Here is a 20,608-nt window from a genome sequence, read left to right on the forward strand (position 1 = left end):
ATATGGCACTTTTTTGATGTATCACTATTCAACATCAGCTTTGGTAATTTCTCTCTATGGGTTGAGGGACTGTCTATCTAAACCCATCATTTTACTCCAAATGTATTTCAGACTGTGTTATTCTTACATTAATGGGCAGTAGAGAAGGAAAGCTCTATACTTGCAAAAAAAAAAAAAATATTCTATTGAGGTACATATTGGAATATTCTAGCTCAGTCATAGAAACTTTCTCTGATTTTAAACTTACTGTATAATGTCTGAGATGCATAATGGTCCTTTGCCTTCACAGGGAATAGACAGGGACTTCTGAAATTTCAGAAATGGTATTGTCTTTTTTTAAAAGTAAGGAGACTTACAATCTACAATAATTAATCTTTCAAGAGTTCCTAAGTGTTACTTAAATCTGGCTTAATAAAATATTGAGTGTTGATGTATTGATTTAAATAATTTTGCAGTCTTGAAAATGTCAACAAATTTGGTCTGGTATAAGAAATATGTGAAACAAAATTGCGGTACTGGATTATATTTCACAATAAGCTAAAACAGAGTGTATTGATTATACTATTTTTTTTAAATTGGTAGATAAGTTTCTCATACATATTTTTTTCTTACATCAGTGTCCCTAACTGTCCTTTTCATAGCAACTAATTGTCATCTTTACTGTCATCCCTTTCATTGACCCAAATTCAGTATTTCAAAAGTGGATCTTTTTCCAGTCATACTGAATATCATACTGATTTATATGATACGGGTAAGTGGTAAAGGGACTAAGACTGACAGTGTTTAGTATTCTGTGCAGTTTTTAAATCTAAACCTTTCAATGGGCCCACAAAATCAGTGCTATATCTCAATCCTATGACTTAGTTTGCTGTGTTGCCTACTAATCAAATGCATTACAGGTGCCTATTCACAGGTGTGTCAAATTTTCCTGTTAGTGTTTAAGTAGGTAAAATGGTGGCTCTGCTGAATTGCCAGTGTTGCTATTGACCACCCTGGGGTCAGTATTTCAGCAGCAGTCTTTATGCTAACAAAGTATTAAGAAAACAGTTAGGTTCTGTGGTTTATTAAGAATAAATTTTTATTTAATATATTAATATATGAAGGAAGGTCAAATATTTGCAAATACTTAGAGAACTATCATCATGTTCTGTCTTTTTATATTGTTATCAATAAAATAGAAGATTTAGTATTAGGGTTTTTTTGTAAAACTAATTATGACTTTTTTTTCTAAGGCCTTCCTTGTATAAGGTCCTGCCTGGTTTACAGTTTCTTGATGGTGAAATCTTAAACTATCATACTTTACCCACAACTGAAAGAATCAAAAGATCAGAATCAAGAACTTTTCTGGAACTTTGTCAAGTTCAAATTGAAGAAATTTTTTTACTGAAAAAAAAAGCTGCTGAACTGGGGTATGTATTCAATGTGAATATAACTTGCATTCAGAAATATGTTTTCATGTATTGTTAGTGCAGTTCTTGGTGTATTATAAATTTTATTGAGCTTTTTGCCTGGATTGTATTATGTTAAGAAAGAGATTATAGTGCAAAGCATATTTCAGACAGATATTAAAATATATGGACCTTGACGTTTGTTTGTTTAGGTTTCAGAAAACAGTGTTCAAAACCTTCAGTTAATAGTAGTTGAATGAATGGTTCTATTTGGAGATCTTTGATTTTGTCACACTTACTACTTTTGTCATTATTACCATGCTTAGTTGTCCAGTGACTTCAGCTTAGATATTGCAAGTGGTTATTTGTTGTTTATATCTGCTATCTTTCCATCGCTTTGCAATAGCTAAATAGCTCAAACTTATGTTTTTGCTCTAGGTAACGTTGCATGTTTTTTTTCTTTCTTAGGTTCTTTTAATTTCTTAGGACATTAATAATATCCTTACAGGCCTTGGCTGATGTTTAGAAAGATACTTTTTCTTGATCATTCCAGGTATTGAACATTGTTCTAGAGTAGGTGAAGCATGTGATGTTCAACAATGCTTTAGTCTGAACTTCTTGTGCACCTTGTTCATTTAGGAAAAGTACCCACATTTTGCTTCAGAATCTAGCTGGTTTGCATTAACCTGTAAGCCTGTATATCCATGGTGTCTTGTTACTAACTAACAGGTTATTACATTGATTTATTATTGGCTGTTATTAAGCTACAGTAAGATCTTCAAAGCTCACAAACCAGATTTGTTTGAAAAGTGGTTGCTATTAAGTATTAGACTGAAAGTAGTTTGGGAGGAATCATATAGCACAGTTTTCTATAACAGATGTAATATATAGATGGCCCCTAGAACTCATGTTTCTCCATTAAACCCTCAAGATATGTCTTCTCCACTTCTGTGATTTTGGGGTTCTGGTTTGCAGGTAGAAATCTGATACTTCCTCAAAAATAAAAAACAAACAAAAAAACCACTTCTCCTCCTTTATGGTAAATTGTCTTTTGTCTGAGATTTAGGACCTTTCTCATCATTATTCTTTGCAGAAAAAAAAATGCCAATTAGGATATGACTGAGACACCTATAGTAAAATCTAAGGACCTAACTTTCACATACATTTCTGCAAGATGGTAAAAAACAGGAGGGAAATGTGATATTCACAAAACTTAATGATTTCTTTAACTATGCTCTACATGAATGGACATCTAGTCTGGTAAGAAATTTGTCAGCTAGTCAGGTGCAGACCATCCATTAATAGTTGATGGCTCATGCAACCTTCTGGAGACTGACTTGTCCTTCTAACATCTTTGTCAAAGACCTGGAGCAGGAGATGGGGTGCACACTTACTATGCTTGCAGGTGACAACAATTTGGACGAAACTGTTTACATGCCTGAGGGCAGGGCTACCATTCAGAAGGACCTGGGCAAGCTGAGGAGGCTGGCCAACAGAAGCCTTGTGAATTCAACAAGTGCAAAGTTCTTCACCTTGGAAAAACAGGCTGGGACTGACTGGCTGAGAAATGTCTCTGCTGAAACATTTGGATCTGGGTAGATAAGAAACTGAATGTGAGCCAGCAGTCTGTTCTGGTACCAAAGAAAGTTAAGAACATCCTGGGCTGTATCTACAGGAACACAGCCAGTACATTTAGAAGCTATTATTTCCCTCTCTTCAGCCCTTAGTGGCTCACAACTAGAATATTGTGCTCTGTATTCTGGGTCACCAAGACATAAGACATTGATAAACTGGAACAAGTATGTCGCATGGCCCTTAAGATGATCAGGGAGTTCAAGCATGTGCTCAAGGAGACAGAGACAGGCTGTTTGCAGTGGTGTGTGACATAAGGATGAGCAACAAGGAGCTAATCTGAAACAAGAGAGGTTGAGAATGGTGTGGTGAGTTGATTCCAGCCAGTGACTAAGCACCCACCATCTCCTTGCTCACTACTGTCCCCACCAGCAGGATGGGCGGGAGAATCAGAAGACCAAAAGGGACAGAAACATATGGGTTCAGATAAAGGCAGTTGAACAAATTAAGGAAATAGGGTAAGAAGGTTGTTTCTTTAACTTTCTTTTCCTCCCCCAAGTGATGTAAAGCAATCGCTCACTAGCTCTCACCAGCAGGCTGATGTTCAACCATTCTCTGAAAAATTACTACCTTGGAAAGACTCCCACCCAAGTTTTATCGCTGAGCATGCTGTTACTTGGTGTGGAATATAGTTTTGTTCAGTTCAAGTGAGCTGTCTAGTGGCCTCCTGCCCACTCAGCCTACTTGCCAGGTGGGACAGAGAAGGCCTTGACTCTGTCCAAGCAATGTTCAGCAAAACATTAGTGTTTTATCAATATGGTTTCAGTCACAAATCTTAAGCACAGTACCATATTGGCATCTATAGTGGGAATTAACTCCAACCCATCAGACCCAGTACAAGTGGACTTAAGGAAAAGCCTTTTCACTGTTAGGACAGTGATAAAGCGCCAACAGGCTGCCCAGAGAGGTTGTGCAGTCTCCGTTCCTGGAGGTTTTCAAGAACTGACAGGATAAAACTCTGAGCAACCTGGCCTAATCTCAGACCTACTCCAGCTTTGAAGCAGGAGGTTGGACTAGAGACCTCCTGAGGTTCCTTCAATTGAAATTTTTTTATGATTCTGTGCAAGTTTTGTTTGAATGAGCTTGCAGATGTTTGGGAAGAAGAAATTATGTAAACATCTCTCCTGAATGTATAGTTAGGGTGGTGGTAGAGGGAGACTTGTGGGTTTTTTTAAGGTTTCAAGAATTCATTCAGTCTTTTAAATTGGTAACTTTTGACATGGTTGAAGCATCTTGTCTCAAATTTAGTCTTAAAATTAATGTCTTGTGTTAAAGCCCTCTGTGTTTTATTTTGACTAAAGTACAATTTATGGATGATTTGAAATCCCTTGAAAACTGCAGTTCATAAAAGGAACTCTAAACAACTTATTTGTATATAAGCCTTAGTAGCATAGCTATTACATGTACATACTGCAATACTTTGACTGAATTAATGTGACGTTGCTAAAGAACAGGCCGACAACAGAGCAAACTTCTGTCTGTTTCACATCTTGTTAAGTTATGAGCCCCTGTAGGTGTGACCTCAAATATGTAAACTGCCAAAAGTAATCACTGCTTGTTTCCCTAATCCATGTTTCATATACCACTGCTGGCCAATTAAATTGTCTGTGCTGTTGCTGCCTGAAATTTAATTGTTCTTGCCATATTTAAGAATGAAACATATTTTAAAATTAAATTTCTCTGTTCTAATAAATGTTTTCTGTCACATAATTTTTAGATGTCTTGTAGTACCTAATTGTATAAAAAATAATATGACACCTTAGCTGCAGTAATTTGCTTTCAGTCATCAGATATGCAGATATTTGGCTAGTGGAACTTGAATTTTATAAATACTGGATGTATGGTACAGTGAAAATGACAGGAACTTCATAAATGATATTTCAGGAGACAATATGTAAACAGTAAGCTATTTCATGTGTTTGCGAGGGATTTCTGTAACCTGCAGTTGAACATCAGTAATGATGCTTATAGAAGTTCCCCTGAAGACAAATTAGATTTTTCTCACACTATTACAAACTCAGTTAAAATTCGAGTGTACTATTCGAATGTTCCATGTATCAGAATTATGAAAATCACAGTAGAGCTGAAAGGAGAAAAACATGACGTTAGGCAAAACTTTAAATAACATACAAACTGGCACACAAAGGGTTAAAATATTATTTTTTAGGTGTAATGGCCAAGAGAAAACTGCTATTGCTGTTTAGAACCAGCTTGTTTGTCCACTGTCCTTTTTGCCTCCAAGAGGTTTGTTCTGCTGACTTTTCCATATAATTTTACTGTCTCATTCTGACAAAATGACTCTCTTAGTGTAGCCTGGCAGTCATTGCAGATGCAATTGCAGTAGGAAACTCTACACAAAATGTGTCAGCTGTAAACAAGCTTCCACTGCCACCTTAAACTTTGTAAGTGGCAACATTTTGACTGATTTAAACTCCACTGAAAGGCCTTTAAGTATTAATAACTTGTGTTTTTCTATATCTGCTGACCCAGCCTATGCACTGATCCTTACACTTCCTAGGTTGTGTCAGGAGGGTTTGCTCCTCCCCACCTGTACTCTTCCCAAACACTGCATGTGAAACTGAGCAGGGTTTGGTCTAAATTTACCAAGAAAACAGTGATGGATAGTCTTGGTGGATTGATGTTAGGACAGAAGTTATAACGCCATTAATAAATGCCTGATTTGAATTTACAAATAGATTATAATCTGATTCTAATGCTTTTATCTTTCCTCAAATTTCCTAAAAAATACTAGGACAAGCTGAGAAGTATCTTTTTTGTAAGAAAGCTACAGGTAACAACTGCTGTCAGCATTTGTTTGTGAAAGAAATATCTTGGTGTTTTAGGTACTATCAGGGCCACTATTCTAGCACATTTGTACATTGCTGTGAAAGACCCATCCCTTCCTCTTCTGGCTTATCCCTTTTTCCCTCTGCAAAAGCAGTGCATCCTTTGTGGTATGCTAAAATTTACATTTGGCATAAATTACTTTCACTTGTTAAGATTAAAATGAAAGTGTGTGTAACCATTGAACATGAAGGAATGTGCTGGTCAAAGCTGGAAGCCATAAAAAATTTGCTGTAGCAAGACTGCCATATTCATTTACATTTCATTATATACTAAGCAGCCAGGCCATATAGATACTAGTGCTTCCATCAGGATAATCCCATTTCTTCTTTTGTCCAGATGCCAATTTAAGTTTTAAAACCTTCATTGTATCTTAACCGAGAAGCAATTCCAGAAGAGTTAATGTGACCAGACCCCATGATCTATAATGCCAAAAAAGGTCTGAAAGGCAAACAACCTATTTACATTAACTAAAAAGGAAATACTGTGGTATCAAAAGTCTTAATACTGTCATATTTCTTACTTTTTCTTCCATCTTTCCTTGTATGTGTGTTTTTCCATTAAAGAAGTAGATCAGTCCTGCATATTTTCCATTATAGCAGCTTCCTTTCTGTGGTTTGAATGAGCAGTCTTCTGCAGTGCATTGATAGGATAGCTCCACCACAAGCTTATTGTATAGTTCTTTTTTATCCAGAGCTGCCTTAAATCCCTATTCACCAAAATCAACCACCAAGCTGACTGCCACCTAGCACTCAGGCCCCACCTTAATTTGTTGTCTGTGCTTTGGAGCTTCAGCTTTGCGGAGAACCCCACATACAACTATCAAGCAACTTCATGGCTCTTAATTCTCTGAGATGTCACTACAGCTTCCTTCGTAGTTTCCTGAAACTTAAGTTGATCTGACTGCTTTAACAGGAAAGCCACTGATCTACAGAGGACAGCCTCAAAATCCTGCAAAATCAGAGTATAGTTGTAAATTGCCTGCTGGTAGATAGGATGCATGTCCACAGTGACAAGACTGTATTTTGCAACCACTGCTTGAAAAGTTTCCCAAAAGAAGCTTCTGTGAAAAAAAGTAACACATGATCCCTGGTGACCACACAGCTACTCCCTGCCTGAATTTTCAGTTGCCTTCAGCCTCCCTTCCTGTTTCTGCTTGCCACCTTCATAGCCACTGGAAGGATGAAACAGCTGCTTGAGATGTCCCTGCCACCTGTTAAAGGAGAGGATGCACAAGTATCCTACTCAGTTCACTGTTAGGGTTTTTTGGTGTTGTTTCTAGTTTATGAGAATAGGCCAGTATATTCAGGTTATACTTTTCACACAGAAGCTTATTGTGCCCAATATGTAAAACATTCTGGGATTTTCCACAATATTTTAATCCTCAGATAAACAAATCAAACTAAAACAAACCAAAGGAAATAAAAAGTGGGAATAAATTTAGAGGTTTTTGTGAGCTTTTTTTTTTTTATGGTCTTCTTAGTATGTTTTGTAGAACATTGGTAATGATCTTGTACCGAATTTATCTTCCTAAATAACTAACTTAAAGTATTTAACAGAAGTATTTAACTAAGGCTTTATTTCATGTTGAAGAAATTCCTACTTTTACTGTGTAGTAGGAGAGAGCTTAGAATTTGTTAGATCCTTAAACAAATTATACATTGTTTTAAATATTTTTAGGAATTTTCATATTTGTAGAATTAACAGGAGTAGGAGTAATGATGTATAATGGGCAATCAAATGTATAGCTAATGGAAAAATTAGTTGTGTAATTAGGCTGTGTGGATTTGGCTTCAAATTTAGCCATTCATATTTTGTCCAATAGCAATGAAGTTGTGCTAGCAGAGGCAAAATTGGAATCTTTTTTACTCTTGTAAGATCTGATTCTGTATGGTCTTAAAAATCTGAAAGGTTCTTAGTTAAACTTCACTAGAGTTAACAGTTATATAACTAAAGAGTCTTTTTGCAATAAAACCTTATAAAAGCTTCACCTTTCAAGAACAATGAACAGGAAGGGAAATTCTGTTATTCAAACTATAATCTTAGGACACTTTTTTCCAGACTCCCAGGAGGACTCATCTTCTACTTTTTTCTGTTGAATTGCTGAGTACCTTGTGCTCCTCTGAAAATAGTGCCAGACTACAGACCTCTGCATCTACCCGTGCTATCAAAGGAAAATGTTTTTGTGATTCCAGAAGTACCTGCTAACTAATACAATGGACAAACATTGTTCAAGTACAGACAGCCTTCTGAACCTGTAACAATTAATCCATATTTGCCCTTATTCATCCTTGTCATTTAGGTGGTATCCTGAAAAGGGTACCAAAATACCAAAGAACTAATGAGAGACAGACTTTGTAGATTAATGTTGATTCAGTCTAGCACCTTTCCTTATATTGATAAAAAGAGCTATATGTAAAAGTTTCTGTTTTCCTAAATTCTCTCTAGGCATTGTGTTTTGTTGGTTTGAATCCAAGTCTGGGTTTTGTTGCTGTAGTTCTAATCTAAATTTTAAAATTACTGTTATTTTTATATTAGCTTTCATAGTTTCCAGATAAAATTGGATTATTAAGGTTATTACAGGATTTATAACAAAATTGCCTCAAATCCTCTAAAATTTTCAGCTTCATGTGCCTCTAACCACGCAGAAAATTAATAGTGAAATGCATGCCCTAGTGACTATTACAAACAAACTGAAACCTCAAAAAAAAAAAAAAAGGCGAAGTAAAATAAGCAATCTAATATATACGAGTATAATTTAAATACTGGTGAAAAAGAAGAAAAATTCAATTAAGATTTATAAATACTGAAACTAGTTTTCAATCAGAGTAATTACTCTTCACGGTAAGAATATGGCAACATGTAAGGATATTTGAAAATACAAGGTAGTTTAGAAAATAATAAAGGCAATATATATTTTAAAAAGCATTTTTATAGGGTGAAATACATGTAAAAACATTTTTGTCTTTTTTTCAGAATTGCTTCTTCTACTGATTCTGCACAAAGACAATGCTGGTTTTTTAATCAGTTGATGAAACTTAGTATTAAACACCGATATGCCCATGAGTGTGGTGAACTAAACAGTACTGACAGAGATGGACCAGAAGCACTGCAAAATCATTTAAAGCAAACATCCACTGGCTGCCTACAGGAAAATAACCTCTTTATCATGGGTGGGACAGAAAATAAACAGATCTTGTTGGATCCTTCCAAAAGATGGATTACTACTGGCCATATTCAGGCCACATTCATTAACTCCTCCATACCTGTGCACCAAAAGGAAAATAAAGAAGATCAGAGAGTGAAGCAGAAGAGCACTGAATCTTGTATTAATTACAGTGGGGAGAGCAAAGGCAACAATAACATGTCAACCCAACTCACATTGCAAGAGTCAGTGATAGTAGCAAGTAATATGGGAAGAGATCTTCTTCAGCATTTTGAGACTGATACAGAAAGGTAGGACAGATGTCAGATTTCTTTCAAATAGATTTCACAGATAGGCAACACATATGAGGATTTCCTGTTTATTTAGTAATAAAACAATATTTTTAAGCTTACTAGACAAGTTATTTTAATGCAATGCGCACTAGACTTCCATATTAACAACAATCCTTTGTGATGCTCCATCAGTTGATATCTTAGAATACAGATATATTTATGTACTTAAAATAATTTAAAAATACAATATAGGATAAGAATTTGAAAACTTTCTCTTGGTCTCCTACCTTTCCCTTCTTTTTTCACAATAAGTTTCTGACACCAACATACAATGTTAGGGATGAAAACGCTGGATGGTTTTCGGGAATTTTGGGGCAGTTTAAACTACAAACTAGTGTAAGGCTTTTTTGCTATACTATTCATTAGATGTTCAAGATTCATCTATGTAGAGTTTACAGTCAGTATTCTTCCGAAGGCAAGAAGGAAAAGCTGCTTAAAGCTACTATCGTACTCCCTTGACCTTAGGCCAGTCTCCTGCTGTTGTGATGACTGAAGAGCTAACAACCTGCCCTGGCCTTGGTACTCCTCCAACATGCCTCAACCTGCTTCTTAAAAGTAGAGGCAGGGGTGAGGGGCCAGTTCAACTTGTTCTCTGCCCCCAGATATTCCGCATGAAACAGACTGGTTTATTACCTTTCTGGAATGCATTTGCTGCTGGTTTGTATGGTTCTGGATATACAGTCAGGGAAAACAGAAGCTGAAATTTTTGCCCTAAAGGTAGAAAAATTCATCTATGATTTCATAAGAATTCCGTTTCAAAAATGCATGTCTTGAGCACTCTATGAAGAGCAAGCATGGAAGGTGTGATTATTCATGATGTTTAGACTTAGAGTAAATGGGCAGTAGTGCTTAGGAGGTACTTCAGAGACTAATAATGTGTTATAAAATTTATTATTCAGGAAGACCATAGAATTCATCTTTGCCTTTCAATAAGTTGAAAGTAAGAGTACAGCAGTCTATTAAGGAAGATGAATGCTTCAGAAAAATCTTTTAAAATACTACATTTATAGGTTTTAGTTAATGTTTTAAATGCATTCTGTAATCTGTTGTTGGATAGTTTTCTTCAATGCAGATTATAAATCATTATAGGTTTTGTTTGTTTGTTTTTTAACTCTACTACTGCTTTTTATAGATGTAAAGCTTAGAAATAAAGCATTTATCAGGGCTGCGAAACCTAATAAACACCTGTTTAGGGAAAAAAAAATCTCTGTCTTAAGCCCTGAAGTGTGTGGGTTTTTTGCTGGAATGTACTCCACTGCTTAAGTAGATGTACTGAACATGAAAAGATGATTTGTAAAGATTGGGGAAATTTAGATGTTTTTTCTTAAACTCACTGTCCAATTGAAATGAGAATTTTGTGCCGAAAAGTATTCCAAGATAAAAAAATCATAATGCAAACTTGCCATTAAATTTTTTTATCCATCAGTATAAATTAATTGAACATATATTTAGAAAGCTCAGTCACTGAAAAAATCTAAATAATCTGTAATCAGTGCTCTTTAAACAACAAACAAATCAAAAAATGTAAACCAGTGGTTGGTAGTGTTAAACTGAAAGGTAAAAGTAAGCAAAAGATGAAATCGCACTTTTTCTGGGTTTTCCTGTCTGCCCCATTGGAGATATTTGTCTAACGCTGTTTTCAGCATTTAGGTCTTTTTAGTGTTTTGGGTTTTTTTTACATGGGTAGTGGAGATAAGTGGGCCATCCAACAGTTTATTCTGCTGAATATTCTGCTCCTAATCCTTCCTTTGAGGAGACTCTTCCCCTCCAGTGAATATACAGGTAACAGAGCCCAGTGGAGATTAGTCCTCTTAGATAACTGGATTTCCAAAGTTACATGATGTGAATATCCTCCAGTATTTCTGAACATAAATGTCACATCTGGATTGTAATTTCGTAAGGGTTTAATGGCAGAGCCTTCCATTTGTTTCAATGCATAGTGCTATGTTTTACAGTTATAGTTTGGGAGCTATGATAATCCAGTTCCACGGTGAGGCTATGTCATTCATAAAGGTATTTATTTCTCCATGAGGCTACATATGGCAGCATCAGTGATCCAGTCCCTTTGGCGGCAGTACCATGCCAGGAGGAAAACTGACTGCACCAAAACAGAGAATTATGGGTTTATAGAAGCTTTCAGACAGAAGGATGAAGCTGCCACACTAATCCAGGTTGGTTTATGGTATTCTTTTTACTTATTTTGCAAATTTAATAAAATAATATTCTTACTGGTTTTGCTACTTGTCATCTGCTCTCTACTTTTGTTTATTATTTTATAAATAGTTTAATGATTAAACACTTTTTGTTTTATTTAATCATCATAATCTTGATGTTTCTAAAAGACAGCCTTCTTTACAAAATGTTTTATAGAAGCATAAAAATATTTTCCTGGGTTTTGCCAAGTTTTTTTGCCAAAACCAGAATTAGTTTTACTTGATTTAATTCTAATCTTATGATTAAGACATGCTGTGGCCATGTTCTTACTGGGGTACATCTATGCTATTCAACTGACAGACACTGACTGGTACATCATGTTTGATATCTGTACAACTAACTGCTCTTCCCATCTCTTATGTCCTACCCTACCTACCATCTCTTTCCTTCCCTCTGTATCTCTCAAAACCAGGATTGCCTTATCCACACTGCCATTGGGAACAGACCATAACCTAGGCTGTCCTATGGTAGATACTGAGCTAACAGTTAAACAGAATGGATTACTATGTGCAAGAATTGAAGTCCATTCTTGGCTCTGTTTAGTTTGCTAACCTTGGCAGTATTTACCTTCCAAGTTGCCAAGGTCCATGAGGTTTTCTACAATTCTAAGCAAATGAACCCTGTATTGATTTCAGATTTCAAGTTAAGATAAAAACATTCAATATTCTAAGTCTTCTATAAAAACGTCAACTGTACCAAAGTGATTTAGGAGCCCAAGTTCCATTCTCTTGCTGGGAATCCAAGTAATTCATTAGTATCTATTCAGCAAATGGGCAGTAGCAAAACATTTAGTAAATGTACATACTGGGAAATAGGACAAGTACCGAATCATATTAGGGCAGTCAGTTATTTGGAAAGCTGTGTTAAAATTTGTTTCTGGAGTACAGTGTATAGCTAGTGTATTAACAATTGAACTCCATAAGCTTATTTAATCCATTTTTTAACTTGTTTGTGTAATTTACCTCTACTATATATTAAAGTGGTGAGTTTCACAAATTTATGTAATTATTAAAATGTTCTTTGTTTCATTTATTTCAGACTTGATAATTTCCAAATTTTATATGAAAATAAGGAGTCTTTCACTAGTTATCTTCTGTGCATTTTATGGATTTTTAGATCTCTCTCATATCCATTCTTATATTCACTCTTTTTTAAATAAAAGTTTGGTCCATTTAGTGTCTTTTCACATTACTCTACTTCTTTTTATCTTTCTGTCCCTCTCTGAACCTTTACCTCATTCTATTAGAACCCTTTTTAAAGACGTGTCTAGAACTGAATTCCATAGGCAGATATATCATGAATTTGTTCATTAAGACAGATTTCATCTTCTTTCTTAAAAATTAATAACATAATTTTTCTTTTTGATCATGACTGAGCACTGACCTGGTGTTTTCATAGATCTGTGTTAACAGCTGCCTTACAGTTTACCCTTCTGCATATACCATCGCTTTTCTCCTCTGCATTTGTAAAAACTAATTGTATTTGTTGAAAGAAATATATTTGTTATTTTATCACTCATTAATATAGGGATATTTTATTTGGCTGGTTATGGAGATCTGTAGGAAAATAACAACAATGGAATTATAAGAAAGTAGTTCTAATACATTTAATAATTTTTATAATAATCAGGAATTTTGTGTGTAAAACCAGTGACATTGCCTAACTGCATAAATTATTGAAAATCTTCTCCTAAAAATTAATAAGCTAAATGTTAAGCCAGAATGACATTTACCCTTCCTATTTTAGTGCCTTCATTGCAAAGCCATTATATGTGGGCAACACTACACCTTTCAGGACAGTGGAATATTTTTGCATGGTGTTTTAAATGCTTAGAGCACCTTGAACTGTAATGATGTCAAACATTGATTTGGGGGACAATTGTTGTCCTGAATTTAGTTTTCTTAATTCCAATTATGTAATTTTGATCTCTGAAGTGTTTTCTTGGATGTGATTCCATACCTTGACATGTGTTACTGACACCCTTCCTCTTTTTCTAGCACTTAATTCCTAATGTGCTCCTTTTTCTTATATATGATTATGCCTACTGGTAATATTTTTTTAAAATAAAGATCTTAGACAGTTAAGAAAGAGTAACTGACCTAGGTCAATTGCATGAGATGTGTCCAAGTATTGCTACTTGTGAACTATAAGACATTTAGTACAAGTGTATTTTTATTCTCAGTAATTTGAAAGTTGACACTCAGCTTTTACTTATGTAGCCTTTCCTTTTAGTTTATAATAGTCCCTGAAGGAATTGTCAAATAATTAATTAGTTGACCCAGGTTTGCAGTTGAGGGAGTTGCAGGATTCCTTTCTGCTTACTTGTGGAGAGCCTCTTGAGTACTCTAAGCTTTAGACATATGCTGGCATTTAATTTGTCTTGTAGTTTTAAATGTCACATAAAGTTCAAAAAACAGATCATTGAGCTATTAAACCAAGGCCCAAGATGTTTTATCTTCCTAATGGGATAACATAGAGAATCTGGATTTGGGTTTGATCTATGGCTTTGTATAACATGCTTTAAATTTTTTGTTTAGGCATTTTGGAAGGGTTTTCTTTTGCGAAAGAAATTGGCCAGTGCTCTTGCAGCTGTTAGAAGTGATGAAGTGGAGGATGACTATGAAGAAATAAATGTGGATGATTTCACATTTTCTGAAGTAAGCACAATCATTAGCATAAAACTTCATTTAAAATATAAATTTTATTCTTCTTAAGCAATCATGTAAGTGTTGGAAACGAAATTGAAAGGATTACCAAGGCTAGAATTAACATGTTACATGTCCAGAAATAAAGAGGCATTTGTTATATATAGATCATTTAAATGTATTTGTCATGGATTAATTGCTTCCTGCTCTTTGAGATGTTCTGGTAGGTACTATGCTATTAATGTCACACTCAACATAGAACCCCATATATTTCTACAGTTAAAGGACAAATGAATGAGAATAAGGAAACAGCTATTTTTATTCTAAAACCTTTAGCATTTTGGTACTTAAGTAACAGATTCTAACGTCAACAACATTTGAGTGTGTATTTTGTTCATTTTCATGATAGAATGAGAAAAATAACATAGCTGAAAATATAGGTGAGATTCAGTATTGCAGTATTCTAGTAAAAAGAACACACCCCCTAAACCAGAGGTGAAGCAGTCTTACTAGTCTTTTGTCTCAAAGGTAAAGTGTTAAAAAGATCATGAGTTGTAATATAGTTGTAAATTACGAAGAAATGTATAGTTAAATCGGGGTGGGGGTGGGGGTGGGAAACACTTCCACAAAACCAAAACACTTAGAAGGTCTGTAACGTACAAAATCCAGAAAATGTTACTAGTAATTTTTACAAGTTATATAAACATAATAATGTCCTTTCAGTTTCAAAGAACTGGCATTGGCTCAAAAGTTTCCATTCTAAGAAATAAAAGATGACTCTGAAGGAATTTGAGGAATAACATCTCATTCAAAACCAAATGTAGCGATAATTAAGTAAAAAAATAAAAATGTCTACAGGATCAATATTGTTATTCAGTAAGCAAGAAAGAGAATCTTTAAACCAATTTTGTCTTTTGTGGCCTCAAAAGACACAGTCTACATGGGAAGTTCCAGACTTCGTATGCAGAGTAAGGCAGCTGTTCTTGACTTACCTATATATTTGTCTGGAACACTGATTTCTCTAATTGTTCACATTCATTGCCTTCTCTTGTTTTTTTAGTGGTTTCAGGTAAAGCAAAGAATACTAATAGCAATGTGGCCATTTGAGACCTAAGAGGATATGACTGAGTGGGTTTTTTCATGAACCTCTGTCTCTGAATGTGCTTATTCAGCTGTTGCATTTTTGCGAGAGCCATTTGTCAGTATTCCACTGTAACTTTGCAAGGGAGATTGATGTGATAGCCCTGCTACTGGCAAGATTAGATCCTGTTTATGATCATATGTTTTTAGGGCTTACAGAGAATTATGGAACCAAATATGGTGTTAGTTGGAGCAGTTTACAGTTGATCAGTTTTCAGTCATCTGAGTATCAGCCTTCTTTTGCAACCCTTTCAGAGGCTATTTTAAGATACATTTTCAAAATTACTGTCTTATTGCAAGAGCATACAAAATGTTTGAAACAGAAGTCCCAGGAATCATTTGGTAGACAGGAAATGTGTGTCTGTAAACATAGAGATCTGGCTTAAATTTCAGGATTTTTTTCATTTTAATTTGAAATACATATACAAAAAAGAACAGTCTCATTAGCTGATGTTCTCTGATCCCTGGCTTCTTTCTAAAAATAATAAAAAGCAGAAAGTGGAAGGATTTCTTTCTTCACACAGGAAGGAAATATCTGTTCATATATTAAAGAAGGAAAATATCCTGGTTTGAATTATTCAGCCAGTAGGCTAGAGTCTCATATACTGTAATTTAATTGAGCCATGCTTGCTTCACTCTATTCAGCCCAAATAATTCTATGATTTTTTTAATTTATTTTTTTCAATTGCTAAACTAAAAACTACATGGGCAGTTTTGTTCCATCTGTCTATCAGCAAGGCAATTGCATTTGGGCAGGTGCTCCTGAGACCGGGGGGAAAAGGAAGGAGTGGGCAAGACAGGAAAAAAAGGCCAGATTATTTCAGAGAGGCTTGCACTGTATTACCCTCTGGTGTTGCCACACATTCCTTCCTTTTTTTTTTTTTTTTCCAGTTGCTATTGAGTTTATTAGGACAGAAATAATACTTGGGTTTAGGGAGCAATTCTCAGAGAAAGCGTTTAGGTTCAGATAATGACAGGAGAGCTATGACATGATAATTTGCACAGCAGGCTCAAAGGCTGAACTGAGGACTGATGTCAAGTAAGTTACTCAAGCCTTTAGCTTCTTGTGATGAAAAGTATAAGAACATCTGTTTTCTGCAGAACAGTCTATGTGATAAATTTACAATGTACATGCCTATGAAGGACATACTTTGTTCAGTGAGTGAGCATTTAGGTGTTCAAGATTGATGAGTGTAACTAGAATTATACCCTGCCATATTTGTCTTTCTTTTTTTTTTTTTTTTTTTTTTTCCCCAAGCATGTATCTGTCTGTGCTGAAGAGCTTGATTGTGAGAAATGTGTCACTTAACTGCAGTGGGCCTACACTCTGCTTTTCCTAGCCCAGACTAGCCATTCTCAGTACTAGATTGTGTGTTTCCATGCATCTTCAGCTGTTTAGTTCTCTGCAGTTGGATGATACCAAATCACGTGGAATTTCTCCTTCTGCAGAAACAAGCAGCAGAAGATTGGAACAGTCTATTCGCTTCTTTCTGGCCTCAGTGTTTTACAGCAAAGTGCTGAAGCAGAGCCAAATAATGACACATGATATCAGTGGCTATCTGTTGAGCCTCAAACAAGTGTGTAGGGAGGAGTACATATTGCTAGGCTAAGAGATCCCGTATGTTAGGGTGTGAAGGAAGAGGAAAATATCTGGACACCATTTTGTACTGCAGATTTCACTATTGGATAAGGTGAGTGAAATGATAGATAAGGGCAGAAAATCTTTCATTATTGCAAACCAATACAAATATGCTAAATCATGTCCAAAAGTTTTTGGAATAGTCCATTATTTTGTGGTGTAGTCATTGTTTGGTTTTAATAACAGTATTATGTAGATTTCAGTCATAATGATTTTATTCTGTATTACCTAGCATTCTACAAAATCAATAGTGTGCAAGCACCTATTTAAACCATTTGCAAATATCACAATGCAATAAGTCATTAAGCACAAGTCTTCATTAAATTACTGTTTAAAATCTTTATTATAAACTTAATGTACTCAATGCTCTGTGGAAGGTGAGGCTGCAAAACATCATGGACAAAATTGTAGCCTTTGCCAGAAGTGTTCTGTTTACTTCATTTATGCATACTGAGCAGTGGTATATTTTTAGAACAAGTTTGGCACCATATCACATGAAAAACAGATAGCATGGGATTGATCTGAAGGAAGGGCCTCACAATAGCATGAACAGTAATCATTTCACCTGAACAATTACTGATATCTTCTTGTATTCTATCAGCTCCCATACATTACCTAAGACATTCAGAGGCAATTGATGGCTGTAGTGTTTTGCCTCTGTTGTGTTCTGCAATGACAAACAGGCTATCCCAGATGAGATGAAAGATCTGGCCAACAGATGTATCAGAAAGTATGAGCCTGGTATTTAGTAATATTTTGATGCCTTTCATGTGGACTTTGGAGAATTCCAGTCTATATGCTCCAGTAGGCTTATCTTAAGGCAACCTTTCATCAGCAGCTTGTCCATGTAGTAAATGATCTACAAGGCAGAGCTCATTTTGCCTCTGGTGGACAAAGTTTGACAACACATTTGCTTGGACACATCCCTTACTTTCTGTACTGTGTAACCATCAGCATTGTTGTTTTCTTGATGAGAATATGATGTGAGCCAAATGCAACTGAATGTGATCAGTTTAAGACAATTCTTTATCCAAAACTGTGGCTATTAAATGAATAATTGTTTTCCCACACTGAGTCAGCATATGGACATATGTCTTATTCACATCAAGGTAAAGACCTAGACTGATGGTTACATGGCACAGAAAGTAAGTACTATATTTTTCAAATCTAATTTCTTTTAAAATGAAGGCTATCTAGGCATAGCTTTTCAAAAAGAAAGTGACTTTGTAAGTTGCAGCCAAGCTAAAAGGAAATCCATTACTGCTTCCTTCATCGAAAGGGAATAAATGTGTTGCCCTGAGACAAAGTACTGTTCTGCTTCTGAGCTTGATTATGTAGAATTTTAAAGCCCAAGTCTTTCTGACAGCTTTTGAAATTATTGACCAAAAGTTTCCTTCACATTCTTTTATATATCCTCACTGAGACACCTAGCTGTTCCTATTTTTTTCTTGACTTCCATGGCAGCTAGGTAGCAGTTTTCATTTTCTGTGTGTGTTTGTTGTTTTGGGTTTTTTTTTTCTGGGAGGAGAAGTACATGGGGGGGATGGAGAGAAGAATAAAAACTACCTCATATTTCCAAGCTCTTGAAAAATAAACAGCAATTAGAACAACATTTTCTTTACATCTCCCATCATGAGTATTCTTATCATATGTCCAAGCTGCACACATACAGTGTGTTTTGGTTTCTTTTCAGATAATACTTCATGATGTGGTTTGTCTCAGGCTGTGAGCTTGTGACTGTGGGTTTGTGACAGTGATTGCTGTTTTCTGGCTAGTGCCAGGAAATCATAGAATCATAGAATGGTTAGGGTTGGAAGGGACCTTAAAGATCATCTAGTCCCACCCCCCCTGCCATGGGCAGGGACACCTTGCACTAGACCAGGTTGCTCAAAGCCTCATCCAGCCTGGCCTTGAAGACATCCAGGGCTGGGGCATCCACAACATCTCTGGGCACCCTGTTCCAGTGCCTCACCACCCTCTCTGTGAAGAATTTCTTCCTGACATCTAATCTAAACCTCCCTGATTTCAATTTATACCCATTACCCCTTGTCCTATCACTACCGGCTCTTGTAAAAAGTCCTCTCCCAGTACCCTTGTAGGCCCCTTTCACATACTGTAAAGCTGCAATGAGGTCTCCTCGGAGCCTCCTCTTCTCCAGGCTGAACAAGCCCAGTTCTCGCAGCCTTTCGTCATAGGAGAGGTGCTCCAGCCCTCTGATCATCTTCATGGCCTCCTCTGGACTCGCTCCAAGTGGTCAATATCCTTCTGATATTGAGGGTTCCACAGCTGGATGCAGCACTCCAGGTGGGGTCTCGCCAGAGCAGAGTACAGGGGCAGAATCACCTCCCTCGACCTGCTAAAGTCGACCTCCTAAGTGTAGCCTATGGATTAGAAGGTCCCCATAACCTTGTTTCTTGACACCCTTAACGCATGTCTAGGTTTTGTAATTGCTTATAAATGTCAGATCAGAATCCGGTCTTCCTGTATTTTATACTGCAAAGGATATGATCCTTTTTTCATCAGATTTCTTTAAAAGTTAGTGTTGTAGAAATGAAAAAAAGTATATGATGAAAATTTCATTAGATCCACCCTCTTTTTAAAAGGAGAGGAAAAACTCCCTCCTAAGTAACATATTGAAGATCGATCTTTTCAATGAGTGTGTATCAACAACCTCTTGATATAATCCTGCTTCTTCAGCTGATATGTTAATGAATTGCATGCCATTCTCTGTCTGTGGCATCACCAGATACATAAAGCCTCTCTTCTACCTGTTTTACCAATGGTGCTTATCTAAAATGCTGAAATCTTGTTTTCTAGTTATCTGATAGATACCCTGGCCTTGAAAGTGGATTGTTGCAGCTGGTATCTGATAAAAAAAGCACAAACACGGCTATTAGGAGTTGTGGCCATCGTTAAGACTGCAGCTTTGCAGCTCATGCAGGATGTGCTCTGATTGCTTTCTGGCCTTCCACCAAGACATCTCAGTTCTTAATGCCACCTGAAATACTTTTAATTTTTAAACGTAAACTATCTTCATGGGTTGTCTCTATCTAATTTTTGGTTAAATAGCCATATTAAAACAAATACTTTTTGAAAGGAAAGCCCACTAATGATGAATGACACTAAAAATATCATTTAGAACCTGTATTCAGCCAAATGGTATAGTATTTTTCTAAATTATATTTAGCTTGTGTGACATATTAAAGTATAGTGATGTCAATAATTAGACTTCCTAGTCTTATTTCTCTAAAGAGGAAGTCAAGCATCAGAACTGAATAATCAGGCCAAGCAATGGAAAAATGTATAAATATGAAAAAAGTCTTAGTTCTGTGGAGTTTTAGACTCAATACCGTAGTCTCAAAGGAAAATTGTTCTAAGGTATGGGCTGGACAAGCAGACCATAAGCACTGCTAGGCTTAGATAGTTGTGTTCTATGGTGCAAAATCTAACTTGTGGACAATAATTAATGGAGTCCATCATAGATGGTATGGAGACCAAAATAGTTAATATTTTAATTAATAACCTGTATGGTGGAACAGAGTGTAATCTCAGCAAGTGTACAGATGATATCAAATTGGAGGCAGCAGTGAGTATGCTGGAGGGCCAGG

The 20,608-nt window shown here is 35.9% G+C and overlaps 1 protein-coding gene across 1 annotated transcript in view; it reads left to right on the forward strand.

The window, feature by feature from the left end:
• Window positions 1–20,608, forward strand: part of LRRIQ1 (leucine-rich repeats and IQ motif containing 1) — a gene marked incomplete at its 3' end in the record, with an annotated part of 86,862 nt that overhangs the window by 26,185 nt on the left and 40,069 nt on the right. The window contains exons 14-17 of the mRNA XM_010155366.1: window positions 1,233–1,409; window positions 8,841–9,320; window positions 11,395–11,533; window positions 14,114–14,233. Coding sequence (XP_010153668.1) covers window positions 1,233–1,409; window positions 8,841–9,320; window positions 11,395–11,533; window positions 14,114–14,233 — 916 coding nt within the window. The remainder of the gene's footprint in view (window positions 1–1,232; window positions 1,410–8,840; window positions 9,321–11,394; window positions 11,534–14,113; window positions 14,234–20,608) is intronic.

The sequence above is a fragment of the Eurypyga helias genome, unplaced genomic scaffold (assembly GCF_000690775.1).
Source record: "Eurypyga helias isolate BGI_N326 unplaced genomic scaffold, ASM69077v1 scaffold22027, whole genome shotgun sequence".
NCBI classification, from domain to species: domain Eukaryota; kingdom Metazoa; phylum Chordata; class Aves; order Eurypygiformes; family Eurypygidae; genus Eurypyga; species Eurypyga helias.